The 14,858-nt window shown below is 40.9% G+C and overlaps 1 protein-coding gene across 2 annotated transcripts in view; it reads right to left on the bottom strand.

The window, feature by feature from the left end:
• Positions 1-7,303, bottom strand: part of LOC118385252 (stomatin-like) — a 28,900-nt gene extending 21,597 nt beyond the window's left edge. Inside the window, exons 1-2 of one of the 2 annotated variants that reach the window (XM_035772237.2) lie at positions 7,135-7,303; positions 3,514-3,623 (exon numbers count right to left, since the gene is read on the bottom strand). In XM_035772237.2, coding sequence (XP_035628130.1) covers positions 3,514-3,623; positions 7,135-7,198 — 174 coding nt within the window. In that variant the 5' untranslated portion in view covers positions 7,199-7,303. The remainder of the gene's footprint in view (positions 1-3,513; positions 3,624-7,134) is intronic. The other variant, XM_035772236.2, reaches the window with a different exon arrangement.
• Positions 7,304-14,858: the final 7,555 nt, after the last annotated feature.

The raw sequence follows: 14,858 nt of genomic DNA, 5'->3' as shown, positions 1-14,858 counted from the left end.
AGAGGCAGCTGGCAATCGTTGTCTCTGATTGAGAGCCTTACTTAGGCAGCCTGGTTTCCCACTATGATTTGTGGGTAGTTATTTTCTGTTTAGTGTTTTTGGTGCGCCTTACAGAACTGTTCCTTTGTCGGTTTGTTGTTTTTGTTCAGTATTCATCTTTATTAAAATTATTATGAATCACGTACCACGCTGCACTTTGGTCCTCTTCTCCTTCTCCCGACGACAATCGTTACACTTGACTTGTTCCACATTTTGTTGTGTTACAGCCTGAATTCAAAATGGATTATATAGTTGTTTTTCTCTCACCCATCTACACACAATACCCCATAATGTCAAATTGAAAAAATGTTTTAAACATTTTTACTTAAGTATTGAAGATTAAATACCGAAATCTAGTTTACACCCCTGAGACAATACTTTGTAGAAGCAACTTTGGCGGCAATAACAGCTTTGAATCGTCTTGGGTATCTGTATCAGCTTTGCACAACATGGGTATTTTCTCCCATTCTTCCTGGCAGACTTTCTCAAAAACTCTTAAGTTATATCGGGGAGCAGTGATGAACATCAATCATCAAGTCTTTCCACAAATTTTCAATGGAATTCAAGTCTGTGCTTTGGCTGGGCCACAAAATGACTTTAACAGTCTTGTTCTGAAGCCATTCTAGCATTGCTTTGGCTGTATGCTTGGGGTCATTGTCCTGTTGGCACGTAAATCTTCGATCCCAGTCTCAGGTTGTTTGCACTCTGAAGCAGGTTCCCATCAATGATTTACCTGTATTTGGCTCCATTCATTGTTCCTGTATCCTTGCTAATCTTTCAGTCCCTGCTGCTGAAAAGCATCCCCATAACATGATGCTGCCGCCACCGTGCTTCACGGTGTGGATGGTGTTAGATGGGTGATGAGCTGTGCCTGGTTCTCTTCAGACACAGCGCTTTGCATTCAGGCCAAATAGTACATTTTTTGTCTCATCAGACCATAAAATCTTTTGCCTTATGCTCTCAGAATTTTTCACATGCCTTTTTGCAAACTCCAGGCGTGCAGTTCTGTGACTTCTTCTCAGGAGTCGCTTCTGTCTGGCCAATTCCCAATGATGGACACCACAGTGCTCTTGGAAACTTTCAACACTCTAGAAATGGTTTTATACACTCAGATATGTGCCTCATCAGAATTCTCTCTCAGAGATAAGGACAGTCCCTTGAACATCATGGAATAGTTTCTGCTCTGACATGCACTTTCAACTGTGGGGGTCGAAAAGTATTCAGACCCCTTGACCTTTTCCATATTTTGTTACGTTACAGCCTTATCAATCACATCAATCTACACATAATACCCAATAACAGGTTTTTCTTTAGATTTTTGCATTAAAAATATGTATTACAAATTTTAAAAAACACAGGAATATGTTATTTACGTAAGTATTCAGATCCTTTGCTATGAGACTCAAAATTGAGCTCATGTGCATCCTGTTTCCATTGATCATCCTGGAGATGATTCTACAACTTGATTGGACTCCACCTGTGGTAAATTCAATTGATTGGATATGATTTGGAAAGGCACACATCTGTCTATATTTGCATACTCAACTTCCTAACCGGTGCTGGGTAAAATCACTGGGGAAGCCAAGCCAAGTCAGTAAAAAGCCATATTACAACCTAGGTTGTGAAAATGGCATTGTTTGCTCTATAACCCAATCATTAATACTCCACCGTGACATACAATAAGGCAGAGACAACAGTCACACAGTGGCGGAATAAATTTAATTACACATTAGTTTGTATCATCACAGACCCAGAGAACAACATCTGTCCGAAGTCCACAAAGCAAATATTGCATGTAACAAACAGTTACATGACCTACAGCATGGTCCAGCAAGTTCATGTTTTCTATAAACAACTACTGATTGAACCACGGAGTTACCACAGGCACAATTTAAACATCATCAAATCAACTAGGCTATAATACAGTGAAAACTAACTTAAAGACAATTTAGTCCAATCAATGTTGCTAAATTTCATGTGGCTAGCCATGGTACTGATTTCTGTCTGTGTGTATGTGGTAAGAGTAAAAACATTTGACTCACCCTAATTGTGAACGCTAATTCCACTCTCTTTTTCAAGTTGGCAAAACGGTCTATGGCTCTGTCATACAGTGCTTTTAGTTTTTGTTGCCATAGGCTACTAAACTAAAATGCTTGCTAGCCTAATTTCCTGGCATGGGCAACAATGAACCAGCTAAGTTTGCAAGATAGTCAACGTGAGAGTACTAGGCTACATCTAGGACCGAGGTAAAGTTAGTTTTATATTCATACATTCGGACATTCAGACATTCAACAGACATTCGGCAAAAGCCATTTACAAATGTAAAAGTCAATAACTAATTCACCGTTTGTCACAGAATCATCACACTAGATATGAATTATTCTATAAATTTCTAGCATACTTTATCTTTATTTAACTAGGCAAGTCAGTTAAGAACAAATTCTTATTTTCAATGACGGCCTAGGAACATTATGACATAATCATCAAAATAGGTCGGATGTATTCTATTACAATCTTAAAGTGTATGCCAAATCAATGTTTTCATTTTTAGTGCAACAGTTACATGACACAACAGTCATTTATTTATTTATACTTCTCTAATTTAACAGCAAAGAGGCCCCTTCCAAGCATTTTCTATTTTGGCTTTGTTGAAGTCCTTCTTTGTCATCTCCATTCAAGCAGAATGGTACCATCTCCTGAGGGGGTGGCAGGGTAGTCTAGGGGTTAGAGCGTTGGACTAGTGACCGAAAGGTTGGAAGATCAAATCCCCGAGCTGACAAGGTACAAATCTGTCATTCTGCCTCTGAACAGGCAGTTAACAACGATATGTAGGCAAGTCTAACCACATCACTCCCAAATGGCACAGATCTGAGATGTTCTTTCACTATAGAAGCACTGGTCCTCTGAAATTTTCATTCCAAGATGCACATAAAGATATTTAGGGTTATATTATGGTCTGCTCTGCCATTCCTCCCCTTCACACCAGGGCTGCCAGGAATGGACCCATCAAAAAACTATAAAGCAGCTTCCCACTACCATGAGATGTCAATATTTAAGGTATTACATGAATGGTGACCCAGCCCTTCCAAAAATACAGTCCATTTAAATCATATTTTCTTTCCACCATGCTCCATGTATTCAGTGTATTCCATTTCAAATTTGGCTCCCATTGAAGCTTTACTTCCAGGCCATTATGACACATCTGGCAGTTCCTTTTCTATATGTTCCTTGTTTAGTGTGTAAATATCTAACAATATACAACCTTGACGGATGGTGCTGCATCACGAGTAGGAGTAGGAGAGAAAGTAGGAGAGAAAGGCGAGTAGGAGAGAAAGGCCATTTAGATGGGCAACGAAGGCATGCTGGTTCGCGATCAATTCACAGAATAAATAAGACTCACACAAATGACACCCCTAACCAGTTCTCAGTTCACAGACCATCCAGCTTGTGTAGATGTATAGGTAATGACTGTACCTTAATACACATCCATATGGAGAGGGGCAGAGTCGCGAGCATCAGAAGGATGGATAATCCGACAATGATCCACCCACATAAGCCAATACCAATATCTGGGCTCTCCAAGGCTGAAAGACAATACAAAAACATACCAACAGTGTGAAATATTACTGCAAACAGAAAATGTACATTCTCACATCCCAGCCAACCCAAGAGCAGCCCCTTCCACATCATGCATTTCTGGTAGCATCATTCTTCAAAATGTTTCATCCGTATTCTTCTGTGATCTGCCAAGTCTATTTTATGTAGCTGAAATTGTGCATCAGCTACTGTACCTAGGCTACACACAATTAGGCTGAAAATGGTTTTAGAACTGCTGGTAATACCCAGATATGAATGTGTATCAAGTTAGCAACCAGCGAAAGCATCCAATCCAGATGACTGAGATATCACACTAACCTTTCCCTAAATTCACACCCTGAACCACCTACCAAAACAATCAATCAATCAAACTATTGTTAGATTAGGATGAAAATAAACAGTCTAGAAGAGATTAAGTTTATCCACTGAGCAACTGTTCAAATTAAATTAGGTTAATGCCAACAGCCCTAAAGCTTTACTTGTTGAATTAAACCTACCTAGTTAGCTATCGAACAAGTAGCTAATTCCCCTGACATACTCAAAAGGAACCTACCTACCTGTATCAGAATCACATGCAAACTACAGAGATACTGTATACCATAATATTCAGACGATTCACAATGGTAACATTACAAGCCTTGGCATTCACATGAGGAGGGATACACCACTACTGTAGCAGGGTTGGGTCAATTCTGAATTGAGTGGAGTGATTTCACGCCAATGAGAGCGGAAAGTACTCTGGGTATCTCAGATTGATCTGACAATTCTCACATAGGCACTTCAATGGGAAGAAGGATGTTTAACATGCTTTTTACATTTGTATCCCCCTTTTTTGGGGAGAAAATCATGATGAAAGTGGCCATTTCTGAACCTTTTTAGACCTATGTCTCCTGTAATACCCTATGATCTGTGAACCGTACATGATACAGACAACATATTGGTGTCATTATAATCCTTATAGCATTCTCTCAAAGATGGAGCATGTCTAGATTCTGAAATACACATTTTCACATTCATTTGTTCAATATTAAAAATAAAATCTCAACTACCCTTTTTGATTTTGCTTATTGTTAAACATTATTTGTAACAATATACATGTCAAAATTCCGGAGTGTGATCTCTGGTTCTTTTAATGATATGACCCATTTTATACATAGACATTGACATTATAGGTCATTAACCAATCACAGCTCTCTTTTAAGATTGCACATTCCTTAAGTCACAAGCAAAGGGAGTTCCCTGTGAATCCATTTTCCCATTCTCTGTTGATGTTCATAAAATTGATCATACCTCCAGAATTAGCACAGACCCCACTTTGGAAATGTGATGTACATGTAGAGTATATTGTTCCAAATAATATGTCTTAAAATAAACTAAATCAAAAGGATAGTTTGGAAATATTCATATTAATATGTTTAATGTTGAATACATTAATGTGACATGCTCCAGAATCTGTATCATATACAGATCACAGATCATGGGGTCTTGGGGCGCAGGTAGCCTTGTGGTTAGAGTGTTGGGCCAGTAACCAAAAGTTTGCTGGATCGAATCCTCGAGCTGACAAGGTTAAAATCTGTTGTTCTGCCCCTAAGCAAGGCAGCTAACCCACTGTTCCTGGGTGCCGAAGACGTGGATGTCAATTAAGGCAGCCCCCCGCACCTCTCTGATTCAGAGGTGTTGGGTTAAATGCAGAAGACACATTTCAGTTGAATGCATTCAGTTGTACAACTGACTAACGTAAACTCACCCCATTCCGTACAAATGTGCGCAACCGGAACATTCAAACGAGGCTACAAAGAGAACTAATGGGACTGTAGTGACTGTGTTGACTTCAAAATCGGGGATGTGAACTAGGTTTCTATTCAAGTGTTGATCGACATGGTAATGGCTCTAAAGTATTGGGGAAAAGCGGATCCTCCGTTACATTGTGACGTGTCATGTCGTAACGTACAGCACACATAAAGCAACTATTTCTGTCTTACAATCTCTCTCCACCAGGTGTAGCACTTCTCTCATCCTTTAAAAACAAAAAATGGACAGTGACAGGGGTAAGGGGGGATACCTAGTCATTTTTTGCGTCATCATTGCATGCGATCATCATTCTCAAAGCCGTTGTTTACTTATAAGATCACTTTAGCACCGCCCTAAAAACCCGATTCAAATTCGACACAAACCTTCAAATGATGACACAAACATATAAATTCTTTATAGTGTTTTATTTACATTTTAAATGCAATAAGGTGATAAGTTGTACAGATCGAGTGAAAAAAAGCTATTTTCCCACACAACATCTCTCCTTCTCACAACCACAAATTAGTTTCGCTTCGCATTTTTAAAAAGACGATGGGGCTCATTATGTTAAATCATGCAGAAACGGGCAGCGTTTAGGTCATGTAATTGATTATTTTGGAAAGGGGAGAAATTGTGCTTTACAATGGTATTGACATTACAGTTGATCTGAAAGTATTACGTTTCTGGGGCGCTAAAATAAGGTCAATTGTACGGACCAAGGCGATGTACAAAAATGAGTGAGTTTACGTTACATGTAAAGAATCATGATGTAAAAACCATTTCAAACATCCTTCCTCCCAATTAAGTTTCTATGTGAGAATTCCCAGAACAATTTGAGATACCTAAAATATTTTCCGCTCCCGCTGGCATGGTGATTCCCAGATGCAAAATGCTCTTTATTTCCAATTAAATTCTTGAATTGAATTACATTCAGAAATGCCTAATTAACCCTAAACCAAGCAAGGGATAAGAATGTTGTCAGCCAATATGACAATGAAACATTTAGAACGAACGACTGGGTCAGGTCCATAGATAGAGAACAAAAAGACTGAACGACTGGGTCGCGCCTCTGGCAACCAAATCAATAGAACGAACGACCAGACGGCTTGTGTAGCAACCATAGATTTGCTTTGTTTCTTGTGGAAGGATGAAATAATATGAATAAATTAATCAAAATAAATTTTAAAAATATGAAACTATGTCAATCATTATTTGAATATTTTGGTAACCCATTGTATAAATGAAGCGACCACTTCCTATAGACATAGGGTTTGGACTATTGTTTTTCTGATGCAAACATAAACATTGAATGAAATAATACTTTTATGGGTGAACACCATATACACTAATTTACGTTTACTATGTTAAGTCTAGTCTACGAGACCATGCTGGGCTATGATACTAACTATAACACTGAATTCTGAATTTGATCTGGCAAATCGACGTAGGGCAAATAGCCTAACTAGGCAACTGCCCAGCACTGCAGGCAAACTGTACTGAATGGAAAATAGTAATGTGGCAAAAACGTAAGTTAACCATTATGTCTGATACATAATGCGTGCATGCGTGCGTCGCACACCACAACGGTGTTTTGTAGGGTGGGTCTCTGTTCCACTGCTTTCTTTGGTCATGTGTTGATTTGACCAACTAAAGATGACCAAATGTAGATATCAGCAGACTTAAGTAAATAGACTGGATTATGCCTACCTGCTTGACGTTCCCGTCTTTTACTCTCTCTAATTGAAATGGTTTCTTTGCCGTCTTCCTCCATTGTAAAATACAGTTCAGTCACTGATCTCAGTACTGTCGCTTCAGTCGAGTATGTGTGTTGATGAAAATGAGCGTGTTTGTGTCACAAGATAAGACGTCCTCTGGAGGATGAACTGACATATCTTACTTCATTTTCATGCACTTTTGGCACCCCCTACTGGGTCAAGTACACACACACACACACACAAAAACTATGATGACGTGGCTTTATAACAACAAATGATGTAGCCCGATAATTTGGCCTGCTGAAAAGGAAAATGACCCAGCTGCATTATTTGGCAACTCTTGGAGGACAGTTGCTAAAAAAACATGATTTAAGCGCTGAGGCCCCTCATTTGGGTTTTACACACATAAATATTAGGAGGGTTTTAATATATCAAGTATCAAGTTTTAATGTCACTTGAGCAATTACAATTAATTGCCTTTCTTGCAAGCGTTAATACCAACAATGCAGTAATCAACAGCAATGAAGTACTAAAAATAACATAAGGTAGAACAAAAACACACAACAAATAAAATAAGAAAAACACAAGTAGTAAGTAAGCTACAGTTGGAAGTCGGAAGTTTACATACACCTTAGCCAAATAAATTTAAACTCTGGTTTTCACAATTCCTGACATTTAATCCAAGTAAAATTCCCTATCCTAGGTCACTTAGGATCACCACTTAATTTTAAGAATGTGAAATGTCAGAATAATAGTATTGAGTAATGTATTTCAGCTTTTATTTATTTTGTCACATTCCCAGTGGGTCAGAAGTGTACATACACTCAATTAGTATTTGGTAGCATTGCCTTTAAATTGTTTAACTTGGGGCAAACGTTTGGGGTAGCCTTCCACAAGCTTTCCACAATAAATTGGGTGAATTTTGGCCCATTCCTCCTGACAGGGCTGGTGTAACTGAGTCAGGTTTGTAGGCCTCCTTGCTTGCACACACTTTTATGGTTCTGCCCACAAATTTTCTATGGGATTGAGATCAGGGCGTTGTGATGGCCACTTCAATACCTTGACTTTGTTGTCCTTAAGCCATTTTGCCACAACTTTGGAAGTATGCTTGGGGTTATTGTCCATTTGGAAGACCCATTTGCGAGCAAGCTTTAACTTGAACTGACTGATGTCTTGAGATGTTGCTTCAATATATCTAGAAGAAAAAAAGAAACGCACACCTATTAAGACGAGGTGCTGGCTAGCGGAGTAGAAACTTGAAAATAATAGAGAGAGCCGCACACTCTAGGAGCTCAGATGCAAAAATGTAATACCAACGTTTCGACAGCCAAGCTGTCTTCATCAGGATATATTCACAAACATTGCGGGATAACTTGTTTATATAGTGTCAAAAGACACATGTGACTGTAATCATGGCCAGGAGTGGCCTAATATCATTGGTTAATAATCAAATATTAAAATGTCATACAAAGAACAGCATACAAACAAATGGATAGCATACGATCATAGATTAATTTTTACAAACAATTACAATGGCAAAGTCACAATAATCACAAGAATGGCTTCAGATCAAAGTCTACGTTGAGAGCGAAGGGCGCAAGGGTCTTTAATTTAAAGATCCAGGCAGCCTCTCGTTTTAACAATAAATTATCAAGGTCACCCCCTCTCCTAGGGAGGGTGACATGTTCGATGCCAATATAAGGCAGAGACTAAATCGAGTGGCCTGCCTCCAAGAAGTGGGCCGCAACTGGATAAGTAAATTTTTTACACCTAAGGTGCTACGATGCTCTGAGATACGTACTTTTAATTCGCCCTTTGTTTTACCCACATAATTTTTACCACAAGGACAAGTTATAAGATAAATAATTGCCTTAGTGGAGCACGTAATAACACCTTTTATTGGGATCGATTTCCCTGTTTGTGGGTGTTTGAAGGATCTACATTTATAAGTGCCATTGCATTGAGCACAGCCATTACATTTGTAATTTCCATCCAGTAGGGGCGCAAGTAGACGTTGTTCAGGAATATCTTGGGGTGGTAAATCAGAGTTTACCAATTGGTCTCTGAGATTTCTGCCCCGCGAGAATACGACCAAGGGAAGATCCGAAAACACATTATCAAGACTATCATCGGATTTTAGGATGTGCCAATGTTTGTGAACAATTCCCTTAATTTGTTCAGAGCACTTTTTGTGGAGTGGTTGAAAAACTAGTTTTAATGACTCCAACCTAAGTGTATGTAAAATTCCGACATCAACTATATATACAGGGTCAGTTCCAATACCCTATTTAAAATGGAGTGGTATAGGTAGAAATGTATAGGAGTAAGGTGACTAGGCTTCGGGATATATAAACAGAGTACAACCCGAGTATATGATGATTGTATGTGAGTGTGTGCTTGTGTGTAGAGTCAGTTTAAATGTGTATATGCATGTTATGTGTGTGTGATTAAATTAAGTGTGTGTGTGTGTGATAGTCGGTGTAGCCATTTTGATAGTGATTTAGCAATCTTATGGCTTGGGGATAAGCTGTTCGGGAGCCTGTTGGTGTCAGGCTTGATGCACCGGTACTGCTTGCCATTTGGAAGCAGAAAGAACATTCTATGGCTTGGGTGGATGGATTCTTTAATGATTTTCCGGGACTTCCTTTTACACCGCCAGGTCCATGGATGGCAGGGAGCTCGGCCCCAGTGACATACTGGGCTGTCCGCACAACACATGCAATTAAGAGTGGTGCTGTTGCCATAATAAGCAGTGATGCAGCCTGTCAATATGCTCTCAACGGTGCAGCATTTTGAGGATTTGAGGGCTAATGCCAAACCTCCTGAGGGGGAAGAGGTGCTGTGAAGAAGGTGAGACAGCTCCTTGACCCGTTCCACTGCAACCCCGTCGATATGGATGGGGGCGTGCTCGCCCAGCCGTTTCCTGTAGTCCACGATCAGCCCTTTGGTCTTACTGATGTTGAGGGAGAGGTTGTTGTCCTGGCACCACACTGCCCGGTCACTGATCTCCTCCCTGTAGACTGTCTCATATTCACCAGTGATCAGGCCTACCACCGTTGTGTCATCAGCAAACTTGATGATGGTGGTGGAGTTGTGCGTGGCCACACAGTCGTGGGTGAACAGGGATTACAGGGGAGGACTAAGCACACACCCCTGTGGGGTCTCCGTGTTGAGGGTCAGTGTGGCGGAGGTGATGTTGCCTACCCTCTCTACCTGGAGTCGGCCTATCAGGAAGTCTAGGATCCAGTTGTAGAGGGAGATGTTCAGGCCCAGGGTCCTAAGATTGGTGACGAGCTTGGAGCGGACAATGGTGTTGAACACTGAGCTGTAGTCAATGAACAGCATTCTCACATACAGTGCCAGTCAATCTACCCATTCCATGTTTTTTCTTTATTTTGACTATTTTCTAAATTGTAGAATGATAGTGAAGACATCAAAACTATGAAATAACACATATGGAATCATGTAGTAACCAAAACAGTGTTAAACAAATCAAAATATATGTTATATTTGAGATTCTTCAATGTAGCCACCCTGTGCCTTGATGACAGCTTTGCACACTCTTGGCATTCTCTCAACCATCTTTATTTCAATTAACATGTGTGCCTTGATAAAAGTTCATTTGTGGAATTTCTTTCCTTCTTAATGCGTTTGAGACAATCAGTTGTGTTGTGACAAGGTAGGGGTGTTATACTGAAGATATCCCTATTTGGTAAAAGACCAAGTCTGTATTATGGCAAGAACAGCTCAAATAAGCAAAGAGAAACAAGAGGCAATCCTTAACTTTAAGACATGAAGGTCAGTCAATGCGGAACATTTCCAGAACTTTGAAAGTTTCTTCAAGTGCAGTCGCAAAAACCATCAAGCGCTATGATAAAACTGGCTCTCATGAAGATCGTCACAGGAAAGGAAAACCCAGAGTTATCTCTGCTGCAGAGGATAAGTTCTTTAGAGTTACCAGCCTCAAAAATGGCAGCCCAAAACATTTTTTCCACAGAGTTCAAGTAACAGACACATCTCAACATCAACTGTTCAGAGGAGACTGCGTGAATCAGGCCTTCATGGTCAAATTGCTGCAAAGATACCACTATTAAAGGACACCAATAATGTCACGCCCTGACCTTAGAGAGACGTTTTATTTCTCTATTTGGTTAGGTCAGGGTGTGATGTGGGGTAGGCATTCTATGTTTTGTTTTCTATGTTTCTTTATTTCTATGTTTTGGCCAGGTATGGATCTCAATCAGGGACAGCTGTCTATCATTGTCTCTGATTGGGAATCATACTTAGGTAGCCCTTTATCCTCCTTTCAGTGTGGGTAGTTGACTTGTGTTAGTGGCACTTAGCATTCGTAAGCGTCACGGTTGTTTATATTGGTTCTTGTTTTGTTGGCGTCGTTCCAGAATAAAAGGAAAATGTATGCTGACCACGCTGCACTTTGGTCAACTTCTTTCGACGGCCGTGACAAATAAGAAGAGACTTGCTTGAGACAAGAAACACGAGCAATGGACATTAGACTGGTGGAAATCTGTAATTTGGTCTGATGAGTCCAAATTACACCGTTTTGGTTCCAACCACCATGTCTTTCTGAGACGCAGAGTACAGTAGGTGAGTGGATGATCTCCGCATGTGTGGTTCCCACCGTGAAGCATGGAGATGGTGTGGGAGTGCTTTACTGGTGACAATGTCAGTGATTTATTTAGAATTCAAGACAGACTTAACCAGCATGGCTACCACAGCATTCTGCAGCAAAAGCGCCATCCCATCTGGTTTGCACTTAGTGGGACTATCATTTGTTTTTCAATAGGACAATGACCCAAAACACCTCCAGGCTGTGTAAGGGATATTTGACCAATAAGGAGAGTGATGGAGTGCTGCATCAGATGACCTGGCCTCCACAATCACCCAACCTCAAACCAATTGAGGTGTTTAGGGATGAGTTGGACCGCAGAGTGAAGAAAAAGCAGCCAACAAGTGCTCAGCATTTGTGGGAACTTCTTCAAGACTGTTGAAAAAACATTGCAGGTGAAGCTGGCTGAGAGAATGCCAGGCGTGTGCAAAGCTGTCATCAAGGCAAAGGGTGGCTACTTTAAAGAATATACAATATACAATATAACATATTTTATTATTGTTTAACACTTTTCTGGTTACTACATGATTCCATATGAGTTATTTCATAGTTTTGATGTCTTCACTATTATTCTACAATGTAGAAAATAGTACAAATAAAGAAAACCCCTTCCTTGAGTAGGTGTGTCCAAACTTTTGACGGGTACTTTAGGTAATCCTCTTATCTAGGTGGGTGATGGCAGTGTGGAGTGCAATTGAGATTGTGTTGTCTATGGATCTGTTGGGGCGGTTTGTAAATTGGAGTGGGTCTAGGGTCTGGCTTGATGGAGTTGATGTGTGCAAATAACCAGCCTTTCAAAGTACTTCATGATTACAGATGTGAGTGCTACATGGTGGTAATAATTGTGGCATGAAGCCTTAGAATTATTGGCAACAGGAATTATGGTGGTCAGATTAAAACATGTGGGGTTTACAGACTGAGACGAGGAGAGGTTGAAAATTACCATGAATATGCCTGCCAGCTGTTCTGTGCATGCTCTGGGAACGCGCCCAGGAATACCGTCTGGCCCCCCAGCCTTGCAAGTGTTGGCCTGATTAAAGACCTTACTCACGTCAGCCTTGGATAGCGAGATCACGAGTCCTCTGGGTCGGTAGGGGCCCTCACGCATGGCACGGTGTTATTGTTGAAGCGTGCATAAAATGCATTGAGTTTGTCTGGTAAAATGCATTGCGTTCAAGAGGCATGGAAGAGTGGTATCGCTGGGCAGGCTGGGTATTCCTTTGTAATCCATAATGGACTGTAGCCCCTGCCACATGCGGCGGCCATCGGAACCTGTGTAATATGATTCCACCTTATTCTTAAATTGCCCTTTTGGTTGTTTGATGACTGTGCAGAGGCCATAGTGTGACTTCTTGTACTGGTTCCTGTCCTCAGCCATAGCCTCAGGGTTGTCTGCAATAGTCTTGTGTGCAGTAGCCCTGTCCTTTAGTTTTAGCGCCAACCTCAGTGTTAATCCAGGGTGTTTTATTGGGAAAGCAGCGAATCTTCACTGTGGAGACAACGTCACTGATGCATTTCCTAATGAAACCAGTGGCGGAGGTGTTCAGCTCGTCAATGTTATCGGAGTCTCAGAACACATTCCAATCAGCTCTAGCAAAGCAGTCCTGTAGCATAATCTCTAGTTCTGATGACACTGGCTGCGTCTCACACTCAAAGTAGACAGCCCTCGGCCCTAAACCCTCAGCCCTTGAATGACATTCTACATCGTTACATCCGAGCATACCTTAAATGTCCCTTGCCCAAGCAAGGGAGAGTGATGATCAGAGAGGCAACGTCCTTAGTAGAAATCTTTAAACTAAGCTTAAAAACAACCAACCTAAGCGATTGTAATGTAATTGCCAACCGTGCTATTTTGTTGTTGTTTTTTGCGTTGTTTGTAACTTATTTTGTACATAATTTTGCTGCTACCGTCTCTTATGACCGAAAAGAGCTTCCGGACATCAGAACAGCTATTACTCACCTTGAATTGGACGAATAATTTTTCTTTAATGAGTCAGACGAGAGGGATTTCCTCAAGACATCCGAACGGGCCCTCATCTGTATTTTTCGTAGCTGTCTACATACCACCACAGACCAATGCTGGCACTAAGATGGCACTCAATTATCTGTATACCGCAAACAGGAAAATGCTCATCCAGAGGCGACGCTCCTTGTGACTTTAATGCAGGGAAACATAAATCCGTTTTACCTCATTTCTATCAGCATGTTAAATGTGCAACCAGATGGGAAAAAACTCTAGACCACCTTTACTCCACACACAGAGATGCATACAAAGCTCTCCCTCGCCCTCCATTTGGCAAATCTGACCATCATTCTATCGTCCTGATACCTGCTTACAAGTACAAATTAAATCAGGAAGCACCAGTGACTCCGTCAAATAAAAAATTGGTCAGATGAAGCAGATGCTAAGCTACATGAATGTTTTGCTAGCACAGAGTGGAATATGTTCAGGGATTCTTTCGATGGCATTGAGGAATACACCATATCAGTCATTGCCTTCATCAATAAGTGCATTGATGACGTCGTCCCCACAGTGACCGTGCATACATACCCCAACCAGAAGCCAGGGATTACAGGCAAAATCCACACTGACCTAAAGACTAGAGCTGCTGCTTTCAAGGAGTGGGACTCTAACCCAGAAGCTTATAAGAAATCCCGCTTTGCCCTCCGATGAACCATCAAACAGGCAAAGCGTCAATACGGGACTAAGATTGAATCTTACTACACCAGCTCTGACGCTCGTCTGATGTGGAAGGGCTTGCAAACCATTACAGACTACAAAGGGAAGAACAGCTGAGAGCTGCCCAGAGACACGAGCCTACCAGATGAGCTAAACTACTTCTATGCTCACTTCAAGGCAAATAACACTGAAACATACATGAGAGCACCAGCTGTTCTGGAAGACTGTGTGAACACACACTCTGCAGCTGATGTGAGTAAACAGGTCGACTTTCACAAGGCCGCAGGGCCAGAAACATTACCAGGACATGTACTGCGAGCATGCGCTGACCAACTGGCAAGTGTCTTCACTGATATTTTTCAACCTCTCCCTGTCCGAGTCTGTAATACCAACCTGTTTTAAGCAGACC

Source organism: Oncorhynchus keta, chromosome 9 (genome assembly GCF_023373465.1).
Source record: "Oncorhynchus keta strain PuntledgeMale-10-30-2019 chromosome 9, Oket_V2, whole genome shotgun sequence".
Taxonomy (NCBI): domain Eukaryota; kingdom Metazoa; phylum Chordata; class Actinopteri; order Salmoniformes; family Salmonidae; genus Oncorhynchus; species Oncorhynchus keta.
This window is presented reverse-complemented; position numbering and strand designations above follow the sequence as displayed.